This window comes from Notamacropus eugenii, chromosome 2 (genome assembly GCF_028372415.1).
Source record: "Notamacropus eugenii isolate mMacEug1 chromosome 2, mMacEug1.pri_v2, whole genome shotgun sequence".
NCBI lineage: Eukaryota > Metazoa > Chordata > Mammalia > Diprotodontia > Macropodidae > Notamacropus > Notamacropus eugenii.
In genome coordinates, this window is record NC_092873.1 from 485,643,952 (window position 1) to 485,661,496 (window position 17,545).

Sequence of the window (17,545 nt, forward strand, 5' to 3'; positions counted from 1 at the left end):
GATCCTGAATACATACATATCTACATACATATATTCTTTACATATAATTATACCAACATATATATATATATTATCCATACACACACGCACGCACACACACACACACACACACACACACACACACACACACACACTTCTACTTACAGTGCGACTTATGTCTTGGGTTCCACTGAGGCTAGGGTGGAGTAGTTTGCGTGCTATCTAATAGATTTCTCTGAAATTACAGTTGAGTAATCAGTTGGTTCCAGCTGTGGGTCCTTGGCTAGTCCCTTCTATTGGCAAAGAGGGAAGGAGCAGAAGGAAGGGGGACTTCAGTGGGAGGAGGGTCAGTGAAAGAGGAGGAGGGGAGGAGACTGAGGTAGAAGGCTAATGCTCAGTCCCTCTTTTAGAAGAGTTTTATGTCCTCTTAAGTGGACTGTGCTGGAGTTGTTGGGACAGCTGTGTGCTGCTATTTTCTGAATCTTTGTGCTGTTTGGAATCCACTCCTGGCATCCCCTGCCTGCCATGGGGAGACTGTGGATGCCCCAGCTTGTCACCACCACCAGCTCTGTGCTGCTGTGGATAACACTTTTGTGTCTAGGTGAGTCTGAGCTTAATGCAGCAGAAAATGGGGGTGCAAAGACAAAGGCAGATTCTAGCTCAGGCATTGTTTGGGGGCCCAAAAAGGAAGGAAAGCACAAGTGGGGAAGATGGAAAGATGGAGGAGGGTAGGAGTGGGAAAGGGCTAAACATGACCAGTTCCTTAGGATCAGGACAGAGGACAGATGTGAAAGTTGCCAACGATTCCTATAGAAAACTCTTCTCTGGGTGCCTTCTTTCCACCAGGCACCTGATAGTTTTTCTTTCTTCCTCCTATTGTGGTCTTCCTTTGAGAACCTGCCCCTCTCTATGGTATAAATGGCTCATAACAACTCAGTAGTAGACAGACTTCTTCAGGATGTTTCTATTTTAATAACCACAGTGGAATCAAATGGCTTCAGTCAAGAGGTGCATGAGGGTGCTTCTCCCTCTGTGGCTCAAATCATGAAAGTTTGCTGGTATTTGCCCCCTCTCCTGTATCTAAAGCTGGCTTTTCTTATTGAGGGAAGGGAAGTATGTATCTGGGCAACCTGGGAATAGGGAAAACCCCAATATCAGTAATTCAGAAAGAGCAGATTGTGAGGCTTGAAGAGTTAAGAGATTCGTGTTTGCTTCCTTCATATATATAGACATTGTCTGGAATGGAGGGTGGTGGTGATGTTGGAGGGGTACACAGGCTGTCCCCATTACATGTTAGTGTAGTTTTAAGCACTGAGCTGGGGCCCTGAATCAAAGATTGAGAGTTGGAAGAAACTTTAGTGGCCACTTGGAATCTTCCCTTTTCTGCCCCCATTTTTTAGGTGAAAAGAAAAAAACCAACCAACCTAAAGCCAAAGAAGGTAAATGATTTGCCCAAGGCCTCAAAGGCAGCAGAGCCATCATTTGACCCAGACTATTGCTCTGATCTTGGTGTAAATTCCTCTTCTTTTCTCTTTTTTGGGGGAATCATCTCCAGATCCAATTTTAAGTTGAGATGAGATATACTGAGTGTGCATCTCCTACCCCACCAAGGCCAAATGCATTCTAGAGGCTCTAGGCCTGCCCACAGTGGGTCATGGCAGACACTCCACTCCCCTAAATGTGATGCTTGTGTCTGGACAGATTCCTGGATGTCCAGAGCTCTGTCAAGTCCAAGCATCTTTTCATTCACCTCAGTGCCCTAGGGTCTCCATGAACCTTGGACCTATTTCAGTAATAGCACTGAAGCAGAGAAATCTCCATATCTGATCATGGGCAGTGCTTGGTTGTGAAAATGAAGGAGAGAAAAGGCTAGAATAGAACTGTAGAGCCCAAGAGGACCCAAGATGCCATCTAGTCTAGCTGTCCTATTTTATAGATGAAGCTCAGGCCCTGGGAGGGCTCAATGTCCAGCCCAAGGTCCCATAGTTAGTAAATGACATAAAAGTGTTCCATAAACACTTGATAAATGAAGGAACTTTTTTGAGATCAATGGCCATGTGTCCTGACTTTCAGAGCAGTTGCTCTGTCCAAGACACTGGAATGTCTGCAGTTCTTCCATTTTCAGTGCATTACTGGAGAGATGCTTTCCCCATAGCTCTGTCTTTCTGTCTACGTGGAGGGAAAGTTCTGATTTTCCTGCACCTTCCCTCTGTACAGTCTCTGAACATCTGAACATCCCTGACCTCGTTCCCCTATTCAAGCAAGGATCCAGTTCTGCCTTTGTACTAATAACAAGAGCTAACATTTAAATGGCTCTTTAAGGTTTGTAAGGGGCTTTACATGGATGATATTTGATCTTCACAACAACTCTGTGATATAGGTGCTGTTATTGTCCTCATCTTACAGATGAATAAACTGAGGCAGGCAGTGTTAAGAGACTTACCCAGGATCACATGGTTAGTTAAGTGTCTGAGTTCTAGTTCTGAACTCAGATCAGCCTGCCTAGGCACAGTGCTCTATTCACTGCACCACCTGGTTAAACTGTGACTATTCACCAATCCTACGCTAAACATGTAGCCCCCACCCATGGCCTTTCCTAGTTCTTAAGAAGCATAACCAGTAATATGGAAATATGTTTTGCATGATTTCACATGTATAATTGATATCATATTTCTTGCCTTCTCAGTAGGTAGAGAAGAGATGGAGTGGAGGGAGAAAATTTGGAATTCAAACTTTAAAAAAAAGGAAGAATATTAAAAATAAGCAAATAACAAATAAAAAAAGACAAACAAAAACCAAAAAAGAGGTGAAAAAATATAGCCAGATACAGCCACTCCCCCAGAGCCTCTCCTTTCTTTATCCTTCTCCCTGCTCATGAGCACTCTTAGATTAAATCCTACTTTTAAGAAAGGATTTAATTCAATAAATTCATTCACCCTAAAATGTAAAGATGTTTGCATTTTGAAAGGGAACAAAACATTAAGGCACAGGAAGGTCTCCAATGGTGGCATTTTAGATATCACTGAGCAGCCAGTAGGTTATTTTCTAGTTTGAGGGGAGGGGACTTCCAGTGCTCCTGGAATTCCTTTGATTCCAGGAAGCTCTGAGGAACATTGGGGAAAGACTGCACAACAGGCTCCTCTGAATCCCTAGCCTGGCCCATACTGGAGCTGCCCAGCCTCTGGATTCCCTGAATTGGTCTAATCCCTGCTTTCTGGTCTCTTGCAGCTCCAGTCATCAAGAGTAATGGTAAGTTCTGTATTCAGTTTTGGCCCCCCCTTTTTTTTAACAACTCCCTTCATCTCTTCCCTTCCTGAACATCCATATCAGTGCAGTATAGGACATATCAGTATATCCAGGACAATAACTCCTATCCTGACTGGAGCCTTGAACCCATCTCATTAAGGGGAGTGTGAGACTTTAGGACCAGTAAGGAAGCAACTGTCCCTAAGATAACTACTCTCAGCAGTTTCTACCCAGGGCTTGTTCTTGTTTTTATTGCTAGAGACACAGCCCTCTTCCTCAGAAGTGTTATTTTTAGATGGTTCAGTCATGTTCAACTCTCCTTCTCTAGCGTGTTCCCATTTTACAGATCGGGAACTGAGATAAATAAGAATTAAGTGACTCACTCAAGGTCAGAGAGCTAAGTGCCTGAGCCTGAGTTTGAACTCAGATTTGCCTGATTCCAGGCCCACTGCTCTATCCAATGTGCCACCTAGCTACCCAGGGAATTTGTTTTTTAGTCACGGAGTCACAGGAAACATATACCCTTTAAAAAAGGCTAGCCTGTTCAGGTGTCCCCATATTTCTCTGTATTTTGAGGGAATTATTATTTAGTTGTCTTACTCTTTGTGGCCCCATTTGGGATTTTCTTGTCTAAGACTCTAGACAGGTTTGCCATTTCCTTCTTCAGCTCACTTTACAGATGAGGAAACTGAGGCAAACAGAGTTATGAGGCTTTCCCAGGGTCATCTAGCTAGTAAGTGTCTGAGGCCAGATTGGAACTCAGGTCTTCCTAACATCAGGCCTAGAGATCTATAAACTGCCCCACCTAGCTGCCCTTCTGGGTTTGAGTGGTGCTTACATGTATATCTCCACTTCTTCTATATCCCTGAGCTCGTGTATGTGTTTCACTACCTATTCCATGGAAAAAAAATGTTTGCTATTTACTATCCATTTGATCTTGTTCTTTAACTGCTCCAAGCCTCAGTTTTCTCTTCTGTAAAATGGTCAGCTCTAAATCTTATGATTTAGGATCAAATGAGAGCATGTGTGTAAAATGCTTAGCATAATACTTACACACAGCAGGCACTTAATAAGTGCTTGTTTTCCATTCTCACTCCCCATGGCATGACTGGATTCCTTATGTCTGTGGTTGCTCTGAGGTTATCAACATAGTTGAAGGGTCATGGATCAGAGTGGGAGGGGTCATCCAGTCCAGCTACCTCATTTTGCAGATGAGGAAACTGAGTCCAAGAAAGGTTAGCTGAGTAGCCGAAGGACACACAACTAGTAAGTGGCTAAACTAGAATTTGATCCCAAGATCCTTGAATCCAAAGCTGGCCTCTTTCTCCTGCCCCAAGTGATGTCTAAACGTCTGTGTATGTGCTGTGTGGGTCATGTCAAATCAAGTCAACAAGTATTTATTAAGAGTCTGTGATGTGTCAGATAGTAGTGATTGTTGGGGATACAAAGAAAGGCAAACACAATCCCCTCTCCCAAGCAGCTCACAGTCTGTGGGTGCTGCTGTCTACACCATGTTGAGTATATGTACTGTGCATTGTACATGTGTCTGTATCTGTTATACTTAGATCTTGGATCTCTGTATTATGTCATCTGGGAGCCTTGGAGGAGGAGGGATTTGGGGGCAGACTCTGATCCTTTGATGAGGCTAGCAGGTAGCTGGGATGCCTGGCCTTGGAATGAAGGCAAATGTGACTCTCCCTCTTTCTGCAGGAAGAGCATTTCTTCAGTAAATGGATCCCTCTCCTTCCCATAGAACAAAACTGACCCCAGAACTTTTCAGGGTTTCCCTAGATTTTGGAGATTGAACTTCCAGATCATTCACTCTGCCTTTCCCTGAGATGGATTCCCTTTGAGAAGAAGATAAGAGCTCTTGGGGTTTTGTGGTTATTGGTTGTTGTTCTTGTATTTGTTTGTTTTTTACCAATCAGATGGAACCTAGGGGATCCTTAGGGAGCTGTCCACCCTTCTGGAAAAGGCTCCATAATCTCATGCCTCAGTGTGGCATCAATGTGTGAGAAAACTGCCACTAGCACTTGACCCAACTCTGACCTTTTGTCTCCTCCACAGCCCTCTAAACACGCTCCATTCTGTTCTCTGTGCCTGTCACTGGTGTCCTCCCTCACATCTGGGATCTGATGCCTCTTTGGAGACACTTTTTCTTCATTCCCCTCTCCTCTACCTATCAGGTCTCCCAAGGGCAGTACTGACCCTGCAACCCCCATGGTCCAATGTGGCCCAAGGGGACAGTGTGACTTTGACTTGTGAAGGGTTCCAGATCCCTGGAAATGATTCCATCGAATGGTACCACAATAGTTCATTTCTCCACTTTCACGAGGACTCCTTCTTCATCCCAGCTGCCAAAATGGAGGACAGTGGGGAATATCAGTGCCGGACACAACACACTTTCATGAGTAAATCTGTGAAACTGCAGGTCTCCAGTAGTAAGTGAAGGATAAGGAGCCTGGGGTGAGGTGGAGTGGGAGGAAAAAGTTGAAATCTGCTTCCAGTAAAGCCTTGAAAGTGACATATCCTGTCTATTGGCAGAGCCTTTGATCATTAGTTCACATGGGCATTCTTAACCAACTATGCTCACCTCCTTTGGACACCACAGTGCACAAGTGATAAGTTTTAAGAAGATAACTTTTCAATGATGCTTGAACTGACCCCAGAATATCATTGGAACTGCCTAAGTAGGGGGAGAAGGTCATCCACATACAAAATTTATAAAGTACTCCTAGAATCATACAACTTATCCACTGTCATCTCCCAGGTCATCTCCTTCAGGATAGTTCTGTATCCAGGCAGAGACTGTGTAAGCCTGCATACATGGCCCCTCCCTGGAAGAGAGGCCTGAGGAGTATCCTTTTCTTCTGGCTCTTGGGCCCCATCTGCCAGGTTATGTGTGAAGGCCTCCATCAGTAGAGTGAAGGAGCCTGGATCAAGTCAACAAAAAATATACAAGCATTTATTAAGTGTTGGGGCCCATAGTATATTTAGCTTTCTAGATACAAAGAAAGAAAAAAACAGTCTGTGACTTTAAGAAGTTTACAGTCTAATGGAGGAGATAACATCCAAGCAACTCTGTATAATCCACATATATTTAGGATCATATGAAGTACATCTCAGAGGGAAGGTAGTAGAATTAAGAGGGATTGGGAAAGGCTTCTTGTAGAAGGTGAGATTGGAGATGAGACAAAAAGAAGCCGGGAAAGCCTAGGACTGGGCTTGGCTACTGAAGATGAAGCATGACTGATTTAGCTATAGTGGAGGGTAAAGAGAGGGTAGAAGTAGGGAAGAAGAAATTCTGTGTGTTTGAGATCTCTCTCTCCCTGGATCAGGACAGGAGCTGACCATCACAAACGTGGTTGCAGTATTACTGGTCCCCCTGGTTCTGATTGCTATAATCACTGTTCCTGCCCTGTATTACTACAAGCAAAACTAGAAACCAGGTATGTGATTCCCCTTGGTTTCTCATATAATAGGCTCTCTTCTTGGCCAAGATCCCAACCCTATCCTTCCTTAGAACCTGGATCAGTGCCAGGCCTAGAGGCCTGTGGGCTACCCGAGTCTTCTTACCTCACCTCTCGAGGTCTTCGGCTGGCCAAGCCGGATGCTCATATGAGAGAAAGGACGTTCCAGAGTCGAACAAGGGTTGAGCTTTATTCAGGGTTCTGGTTACAAGTGCAGGGGAATTCTTCCTTAGGAGGGAGCGAAGAATCTCCCAAGGAGGCAAAGATCTTACAATAAGAGATTGGAAATAGAAGTGTAAGTGGGGAGAGAGGGGGAGGGAAGAGCGGAGAGAGGAAAAGCGGAGCCTTCTGTCCTCACACGTGGCCCCTCCGCCCAAGAGAACTTTCAGGCTTTCCTGACTCCAATTAAGCTCTCCAGCCGCATAGTTTGCATCTCAATACCGTGCCTGTTAGGTAACTAGGTGTGCCCAGATCCGGGACAATCTCGAGGGCGGGGAGAGCTCTCTCCCATCACGTTTCTCACGGGAAGAGGTGGAAATACACGAGATAGCTCGGTCTCCTCCTCAATTCCCTGTTGTTATTATGGGGGCCCTCGTGAGAACTCTAAGATTTAGAAGTTCCCACCTTTACCCGCCCGAGACTGTCCACATGGAATTGAGCTTCCAATCCCAGCAGATCAGTATGATTTTTTTCCCTGGCCTAGAGAATCCTCAGCCATACACATACCTATAACTGTGAAATTCTTTAATACAACAGGGGAGTCCTTTTGCTCCATAGATTCTGGAGTCAGGAGCTTGGGGACAGTGCTTTACAAATCTAACAAATAAAAATATCACAATTTATCACATGAAAAACATAGCTTGATGGAGAAGCAAATATATAAGAGAAATAGTAAGAAACAGAAAGGCAGTAATGAAGATTGTCTCTAGGAGACATTAAAATCTAGACTGAGTGACCTCTGAGACACATCCCTATCCACTCCACTTAGTTATCAGCAGCATTCTTGTCTCTTTGGACAATCCTCTAGATTTACTACTGTCCACTTTCTTTTCCTTGAGCTGGGATTATCCCTACTGGATTCTTCAATGGTGGCCTTAGTCAGAGACAAGGCTGTGTGTGGGGTGGCTGAAATGGGAAAGCAAAGTTTGAAGTTGCATAAAATCATAGATTTAGAGCAGGAAGGGACCTTCTAGGTCATCTACAAAGTTTCCTGACCTTGCAGCTGAGAAAATGGGGGCCTAGAAAGGTTAAGTAGTTTGTCTGGGGTCACACAAATGGAAAGGGGGCAAAGTCAGAACTACAGTGGTGCTCCAACTTCTAATCTGGCCTCTTTTCAGCACTCTTGGCTGCCTTTCTCTTTCTCCCCATGCTCTCAACCAGATTTCCCTGAATAACCTGAGTGCTGTATGAAGGCACCTCAGTGATTTGGAGTCAAACTCTCAGGGAAGGTGGGAGCCTTAGACTCTCCAGGCAGTGGGATGGGTGAGGGGTGGGAGGTGGTAAGTGGCTCAGCCACTTTTGGGTCATGAGACACAGACATCACTCCACATGAGATGAAGATTGGGGCTTCCACTCCTGGTCCCCCACCTCTCCTGTCTTGAGATCTACAGGACAGAAACCCCAAGGTTTTTGTGCTTGTTTACATCCTATTGTCTCAGAAAGTATCTCATTGAGTGGTGTGGCAACTTTAAGGTGGTATTGTTTCTCCTTGAATTTGAAACCATTTTCCCCATCCTTGATTCTGAGGTTCATGACTTTTTCCCATTGTCTCACTAACCCTGTGTGTGTCCTGTCTCAGCTCTCCTTGATAGTCCTAAACATAGGGAACAAGGATAGAATCTCCCAGAGGAATGAAATGAGTAGAGGTAGCTTTCTCACTGGCTGTTCCAGCATATGGTGGGACACAGATACTGTGTGTACTGCAAGGTGAACTGGAGGCTGAAGAAAAGGAGGCTTGTGGAAGTTAGGCAGAGCTGCAAGGAAGACAGAAACTCAGATCTCTTGGTCAGCTCTGTAGCACAGCTAGGACAACATTGGAGATGGGGGAAAGTGGAGATATTACATGGCAAAGCCGATACAACCAGGAGTTCAATTCTGCTTCTCAGAAAGGGGAGTAAAGGGGTATCTTGGGCTAGTAGAGGACTCTCAGGAGCCCTATGAGGTCAGTGGTGAGGGGAAGGGATAGAATAATATAATTTAATCCTCAGTAACCTTGTAAGTTAAGTAGTTTTTAAGTTTTATTTTAATTTGTAAATAATATTTAGTATTTATTTGTATATTTATTATATATTATTATAACATATTATAAGATATGTTTATTATAGTTTTTATTTATATTTCTTTATTATCCCCACTTTACAGATGAAGCAAATGAGATTCAAAGGGATCATCTGATTTGCCCACAATCCTAAAAATCGTAAGATCATAAATTTAGAGATGGAAATTACCTCAGAGATTATTTAGTCCAACCCCCTCATTTTACAGATGAGGAAATTCTGTCTTATAGAAGTTAAGTGACTTGCTCAAAGGCACACAGCTGGCAGAGCTCTGCTTTGACTCTACATCTGGCCCTCATTACACTGCACTGTATGCAGCTTTTAAGTGACGGCAGCAGGATTCAAATTCAGATCTTCTGGGTTCAAATCCAGTGTCATTAGTAGAAGATGAATATATTCAGCTAAGAAGGGTGAGGAGTGAGGGCTGTGGAGTGGAGGTGTGCTGCAGACCCAGCCGCAGCTGCAGGTGGGGAGGTAGGGCTGGCTCAGGGAAAGAGTCTGGCCACCTTTCTCTTGGCTTACGAAATGGCCTGAGAATGGGGCAAGCTTGGATTTTTTTTTTTTTACTCGTAGAAGGTTGGACTGTACTTTTAAGTTTCTGTATTATCTATACAAATAGCAGCAGCAGCAGCATCTCTAGCACTTTATAAACACTCTAATATAACAATGATTGGGCCTGACCACTTTTCTTTTCATTCATAAGTTAATTGTGGAGCCTCAATTCCCTCCCCCCACAACCCACCCTCTCCTGTTTCCCCCTTCCTTAGCGGACTCTATTATGTTTTTCTGTTGCTCCATCTTGTCTACTCTACACATCTCACTTCCCAAATTCTTACTCATCTCTCTGTTTTCTGTAGGTGGGGATTTCAGCATCTTATTCATCTATAAATTACATAGAGGTCAGGCTGTCCGGACACACTCAGTTTTCCAGAACTAAGACCCAGGAAGCAAGTGATGCCCTAACGTGGAATTAACAACAGTCCTTTGTGCTCATCCTGTGGATGATCAAATCCATCTAACAAAATCATATAATAATTGCATTGCTTTGACCAGCATCAGATGTTCCCTGAGCTCTAGACATGAAGCCCTGTTTTGAATCAAACTCATCACTTTGTTGTTGTCATCCCACAATATCAGGGCCACTGGATAACCACCGGTATAAGTGTAGAGATTTGGCCACACTCAACCAGGTCTCCCCAATAGAGGCGAGGCCCCAGGAACTCGTGTCCTTGCTTGCAAGCCCTTTCTCTCACTTTGAAATTAAATTTGTTTGATTACTAACTCTCCTGTCTCTAGCCTGCTCTGTTCAGCTCCGGCTAATTCCTGTTTAGAAGCTGATTCTGTCCTGACAGTCCTGAGGAAGAATTATCAGGACATTAGATTAATCAGAATCACCAGTAGTCATGACCACCTCTATCCCTCCCTCAGTGACCCTGACCTGCTTGTTCCCACAAGCACCAGGTTGAGGGATCTGGTGGACCTAAGGCTGGAGACCAGCTGCTTCCTGAGCCAACTTTGCCATTCCAGGAAAATGGATTTGAAAATCTCTTTTGGGGTTGTCTGCATGAATCTGAAACTGCTTTTAAAGACTTGAAAGCAACTGACTGTCAGTGTTTACACTGCCTATCTATGCTGCCAACATCTACTCAACCCAAATGACTTCCTACCTTGAATCACTCTCCATCAGTACTTTGGACAATCCAAAATGTCTGGGTCCCTTTAGAGGAATTGCTCTGCTCCCTCCTGACACTGCTGCCTCCCTAGGGCAGGCCTTGGCTGTAGAGGCAGTTTTCTTTCCATAGGTGTTGGGGTGGAGGTAGGAGGTGGCTGAGCATGGCTTGCCTTAGGTCAGGATGATCTACAGGTGATGAAATAGGGTGTCTCTGCCACCAGTCTCCTTGTCCCACCCCTAAATAGTTCTTGTTTTGTGTTAAATGGAAGGTCCTAGGGCAGAAGACAGTGGGCCTCAGGCACCTATTTAGTCACAGTCTGCTTTTGAAAAGTCTGGTGCTTAATGGAAACCTCTCTGGTTTCCCCATTAGTCCTCTCTGGCTGTGTTCTCCCTTGAAGCATCTAGGAAGCCTCAAGAGGAGAAGATGCCCCTGAATTATCCCATCAGATCCATTGATGCCATAGGAACCAGTGTATAGTCCTTGGTGCTAAAGGTTTTGGGGCTCAATGTGAATCTGGCCTGTAGTGAGCAGGAGGTAGGTAAGGCATGCAGGGAATTAGGAAAGAGTATCTGGGCAAGGGGTCAGGGAATGTCACTTGTAATCACTCCTTTCCAGGCAGGCATTGTTCCCCTGGGAGGAGGGTATCTCAGTGCTGCTGTTCTGGTTGGGGCCCAATCTCTTTTCCCAGGGTAGGTGGAGTGGGGTGGGGGAGGGGTATCAAAGGCACCTTGGGATGAGAGGTGGCATGGTGCTGTAGAAGGAATACTGAAGCTGAAGGCAGAGAGCCCGAGTTTGAACCGTGCCTCTTCTACTTACTAGGAATATGATGGTGGATAAATCAGCTCACTTTGCTTGGCCTCAGGTTTCCCATCCCCCAAAAGAGGAGGTTTTACCAGATGACCTCAATTCAATTCAATAATGCTCATTAAGCATTTGCTGTGTATCTCTGGCACTTACTGTCTATCAGGATGCTATGATCTCCGACTTGCTAATACATGGACAGCACTTCTTTCCTTCTCTCACTCATTTCCCCAGTCTCTCCATGGGGTGAGGTGAAGGATATACATTCTGTATTCTCTGAATGCAGTTGAATTAGTGAAACTGATTTTTATTAAGCCTTTTATTCCTATGCTTTCTAGAGTTTTTCACAGGAATGGATGCAAGATTTTGTTAAAAAGGTCTTACATTGAACTAACACTATTTATGTTAAAAAGTCAATCTGGTCATAGTATATAATCGTTATTGATATGTTATTGTAATCTACTTACTATATTTTATTTTAAATGTTTGAATTAGGGTTCCTTAGGGGTATTTTTCCATAGTTTTCTTTCTCTTTTTTGTCTCTCCCTGATTTAAGTATCAAGAATGTACTTGTGCTATTGAAAGAGATTGAAAGGATGTCTTATTTTCTCATTATTGCAGTGTGTGGAGTATTGGAATTAATTGTTCATTGACTATATGAAAGAATTAACTTGTAAAGCAATATGGCCTTGGAGTTTTTTCTTTGATAGTTCGTAGTTTTTTCAATTTGTTTTTTTCTGATATTGTTTGTTTAAATAGCCTATGTTAATCTGGACACTTTGTATTTTGAAAGTATTCATCCATTTCCTCTAAGTTATCAGTTTTGTTTGTATATAATACATTCCCAAATATTTTATAGTTTCTCTAATCATTTTTTTAAATTTAGTATTTTTCTCACATTATACGTAAAATCAATTTTTGACATTTGTTTTTAAAACTTTGAGTTCCAAATTCTTTTTCCTTGCTTCCTCCCCATCCTTTCCCAATACACATGAGAATGCAAGCATTTTGATAAAGGTTATATATGTGTATTCATGTAAAACATATTCACAATAATCATACTTGAAAGAAAGCACAGACAAAAAATCAAGAAAAAATAAAATTAAAAAAGATCTGCTTCAGTCTGTATTCACACACCATCAATTCTCCCTCTGGGGATGATGGATAGCATTTTTCATCGTAAGTCCTTTATAGTTGTCTTGGGTCATTGTATTCCTGAGAATTGCTAAGTTATTCACAGCTGATCATCTTACAACATTGCTGTTACTTTATACATAGTACATTTCATTCTGCATTAGCCCTTGCAAGTCTTTCCAGGTTTTTCTGAGAGTATTCTGCTCATCATTTCTTATAGTACAATAGTATTCCCTCATACTCACATACCACAACTTGTTTAGCCATTCCTCAATTGACAGACATCCTCTCAGTTTCCTTTGTCCCCAGAAAAGAACTGCTATAAATATTTTTGTACATATAGGTCCTTTTCCTTTTTGTTTTTTATCTATTTTGGGATATAGATCTAGTAGTGGAATTGCTAAGTCAAAGGGTATGGTTTTATAGCCCTTTGGGCATAGTTCCAAATTACTCTACAGAATGGTTGAATTAGTTCACAACTCCACCAACAGTGCATTAATATCTCATTTTTTCTATATTCCTTCCAACATTTGTCATTTACCTTTTCTGTCCTATTTGCTCATCTAGTAGGTATGAGGCTCTGTAATCATTTTGAATGGTAAAATAGTTTCTCATAATTTCATTTCCTCTTTATTTCCCCTTCAGTTGTTGTGCCTTTTCTTTTTTCATAAAAATAATTTGGTTTTCCTCTTTTTCTCTTTAAAGTCAGACTAGCTAGCTATTTAATGTGGTTTTTTTTCCACTCAAAAAACTGAATCCTAGCTTTATTTGTTAGTTCATTGGTCTTTTTGCTTTAAGTTTTGCTAATCTCTTCTATAATTTTGAAAATTTTTACTTTGTTGCCTGAATGGAGATTGTTCAAGGTTGGGGTTTTTTTTTGTTACATGCCCATTTATTAACTTATTCTTTCTCTCATTTGTTAACAAAAGCATTTAGAGATATAAATTTTCTTCTACTAACTGCTTTGTCTGCATCCTATGAGCTTTGGTGTGCTCTCATTATTACCATTTTCTTTGTTGAAATTTTCTCTTATTTCTATCATTTTTTTTACCTACTGGTTCTTTAGAACTAAGTTATTTAGTTTTCAATTATTTTTCAGTTTTTTCCTCAAGGGCCCTTTATTGAATATAATTTTTATTGAATTATTATCTGTAAATTGTGGATTTAGTATTTCTGCTTTTCTGCATGTTTGGTGAAGTCTTTGTGATATAATACATCCTCAATTTGTATATATTATAGATGTATTATATGTATTGTAAGTATTATAGATGCAGCTAGTAAATATGTAATATCTTTTCTATTTAGTCAAACAATAAGCATTATCGAAACCTACTACGTCAGACACTGTGCTAAGCACTAGGGGTACAAAGAAAGGCAAAAGACATTCCTTGCCTTTTAACAGTGTTAACAGGACTTTACTGAGCCAGTCTCTGACCTGAAAATGACAAAACAGCAGACCAGAGACAAAGTGACTGTGATCAGACAGCCATTTAATTGGTTAGTTTCATTATGAGGAATGGATTTGCAAATCAGGAATTCTCCTCACCAGAATTCCACCTTGCTGAAGTGAAGACAGAGATTGTATACATAGATCACAGTGGGAAGGAGGGAGAAAGGTGGATTACAATGTTTTCCATGGCCAGAGTGGTTCCCCATGACAAACCCACAAATGGAAGACTATATGACTCCGGAGTCCTGTGAGAACAATATTACCTGAATCCTTGGGGGTCATTACTTGATAGGTTACAGGACCAGAGTTCTGTGATGGGAGCAAGTTCTACAGTCTCTGATTCTCTTCACTTCAGCTACACAGGCAGTGATTGTGACCATTGTCAAAGTTTAATTGATCATTTTAAGCTGCATTGTGAGATCTGACTCCCAAGTCAGAGAAGCATTTCTTGAGAAAGCTAAATTATTAGGATATTCAATACACATAAATTAATTAATATAAAAATCATAATTTCCTTCTCAGGAGCTAATAATCTAATGAGAGAGACAACAAGCTAAAAACTACATATTCACAAGTTATATAGAGGATAAATAGGAATCAATAAAAAGAAGGTAGACACTAGGCTTTAAAAGTGTTGGGAATGTCTTGTAGAAGATGAGATTTTAGTTGAGATTTAAAGAAATCCTTGGGAACCAGTAGATGGAGATGAGGGGAAAAGGCATACCTGGCATGAGGGACAGGCATTGAAAATGTCCAGATCCAAGAGACTGAGAGTCTTGACTCAGCAACACCAAAGAGGCAAGTGTCACTGGATCAAAGAGTACATGGTGAGTTGTAAGATATAAGATTGGAAACATTTGGTGACAGGAAGCAATTATGAAGGGCTTTGAAGTGCAAACAAAAAAATTTGTATTTGATCCTGGAGATAATAGGGAACCACTGGAATGTATGTGTGTGTGTGTGTGTGTGTGTGTGTGTGTGTGTGTATGTGTGTATGTGTAGGGGTTGGGAGTGGGGAGGATAACATGGTTGGACCTGTGCATTAGTAAAATCAGTTTGGTGGCTTGTTGGGACTGGAAGCTCAATTCCGTGTGGACAGTCTCGGGCAGGTAAAAGTGGGACTTCTAAATCTTAGAGTCTTACGAGGCCCTCCATGAACAGCGGGGGTTCGAGAAGGTCAGACTGAGCTAGCTCGGCTAGCTCGGGTATTTCCGCCTCTCCCCCGGAGATACCTGATGGGTGGAGTCTCCCTGCCCTCGAGGTCATCCCGGATTGGAGCACACCTAGTTACCTAACAGCACGGTATTGAGATGCAAACTGTGTGGCTGAAGATTAAGTAGGATTGAGGAAGCCTAAAAGCTCTCTTAGCACGTGTGGAGCCAAAGAGAAAAGTAGGGCTCCGTTTCTTTTCTTTCCTCTCTCCCCTCCCGTACTTCTACTTCCAATCCCTTAAGCTTAGCCTTCTTAGGAAATCTCCCCCTCTTCGTCCTAAGAAAGAAGACCCCCTGCACTTGTAACCGAAACCCTGTAATAAAGCTCAACCCCTGTTTGACTCTGGAACGTCCTTTCTCTCATACGTGCATCCGGCGTGGCCAGCCGAAGACCTCGGGAGGTGAGGTAAGGAAGACTCGGGTAGCCCAATACAGGCCTCTAGGCTTGGCAGTTGTCGCCCCAACAGGGATTGGGAGCGTAGATAATCCTGGGTGCTTTTGGGGTACACCCGGAAGGGGCTGTGAAAGAAGCGAGTCCCGAATCCTAGATTCGGAAGGAGAGAAAGGGGAGAGAAGCTTCCCAAACCCCTGGGAAAAGGGCAGGGATGAGGAATCAATTGCCAGTAATAAAGCCAGAGGAACAGGAGGTCTGGGCTGAGACACTTCACAGGGAAGGCAGGGAGGCGGGGGTCACAATAGAGTTAAACGACCTCCGAGAATTTTGTAAGGAAGGGCCGGAGAGGCCAGGGCAGGATTGGAATGAGAGTGGAAGCGGAGAGAGGGGAGGGGAGAACACGGGAGGGAGGGAGAGTCCAGGCAAGCAGAAAGTTAAGCGGAAAGTTAAGGAGCGTAAAGAAAAAATAGACCCGGAGCTCCATCTAGCGGATGGAAAAGGCGAGGCAGGGGAGAATACGCCGTGCCTTCCCTCCGCGCCTCCTTATAACCTGCTCCATTGGTCAGACAGTTCAGGGCCACAGTCCAGTTTGGAAAAAGGAATAAGAAAGGCTATAGAGAATGGAGAAGATGTAGGGACATTTCCTGTGTTAGAAATAGCGGACCCCAGTGTCCCCGGTGGGGTTCAGAGGAGCCACATACCTATAGAGTGGAAGAGAGTGGCGACTCTTAAAGAGGCTTGTACCAAGCACGGCCCTAATTCACCCTTTGTTATAGCCATGCTTGAAACTCTCAGCGGTCAGTTCGTTCTGACTCCTAATGACTGGAAGAGCTTAGCTAGAGCCTGCCTTACCCCTGGGCAGAATGTGATTTGGGTATCAGAATTTTCTCAGAGGGTAAAGAGCACTACCGGTGGGCTAGGGGCTCAGGCCCCCCAGGCTTATCAGCAATTTACAGGAACAGGGCAGTTTGAGGCTACAGGAAATCAATTACAGTACTCAGCCTCCGATTATGTTTTGATTGCCGGAATGGCTATTGCCGCCTGGAAGGTTATAGCCTCTAAGAAAGAGAGAGAGTTTCCCATGACTAGGATTACGCAAGGAAACAATGAGCCATTTACTAATTTTGTGGCCAGGCTGCAGGAGGCAGTAGGTCGAGATATGGGAGAGGAAAACCAAGGGACAGAGATAGTGTTGAGGACATTGCTGCGGCAGAATTGTAATCATGACTGCAAAAAGGCAATGCTGGGACTGCCAAAGAATGCATCTGTTGAAGAGATGATACAGAGATGTGAAAGGGTAGGAAGTCAGGTCTACTTGGCACAGGTGCAAGGGAAGTACCTGGCCGCCGCCTTAAGTAATATCTCTTTGGAGAAAAAATGTTTTAACTGCGGAAAACCGGGACACCTTAAGAAAGAGTGTAGGAAAGAAATAAGTACAGGGAGGGGCCAGGACCCTTGTTTTTCATGTGGAAAGCCAGGTCACTTAGCTAAACAATGTAGGAAGTCGGGAAACGGGGTGAGGGGCCCCTCGAGGGCCCCGAAAGTGTACCCTTTGGCAGAGAATCGGGACGGCCCCTTGGAGGGAGAATACAGGAGATTATGGGGCCAGAGGAAGGAAAGCAACACCTTTACAGCTTAGAGAAGTGCCAGCTTGCAGCTCATCAGTTTGCCATGATTCCCCTGAGAGACCCCATACAGGAGGAATCCCTAATATTACAGAACCCCTCTCATGCACCCGTAGTTATATATACAGGAGTTTATCCCACCGGCACCACAGCACTTCCATGCTCCAATGTGGTAGCCGAGCCAGCTCATATAGACAATCAGCTTCCCATAGCTATTGCCCTTCCTTTAAAGCACTCAGTTCAAATCCAGTTACTAAAGGAAATAGGACAGAATAGACCTGAGTGT

At 43.3% G+C, this 17,545-nt stretch overlaps 1 protein-coding gene across 1 annotated transcript; it reads left to right on the top strand.

Moving 5' to 3' along the window:
• Positions 1-291: 291 nt before the first annotated feature.
• LOC140529860 (low affinity immunoglobulin gamma Fc region receptor II-like) lies at positions 292-10,205 on the top strand. Its single transcript, XM_072648831.1, has 6 exons — positions 292-580; positions 3,208-3,228; positions 5,412-5,666; positions 6,564-6,674; positions 9,057-9,111; positions 9,829-10,205. Exons 1-4 carry the CDS (start codon positions 505-507, stop codon positions 6,665-6,667), a joined length of 456 nt encoding a protein of 151 aa, XP_072504932.1. The 5' UTR covers positions 292-504; the 3' UTR covers positions 6,668-6,674; positions 9,057-9,111; positions 9,829-10,205.
• The last annotated feature ends 7,340 nt before the right edge of the window (positions 10,206-17,545 follow it).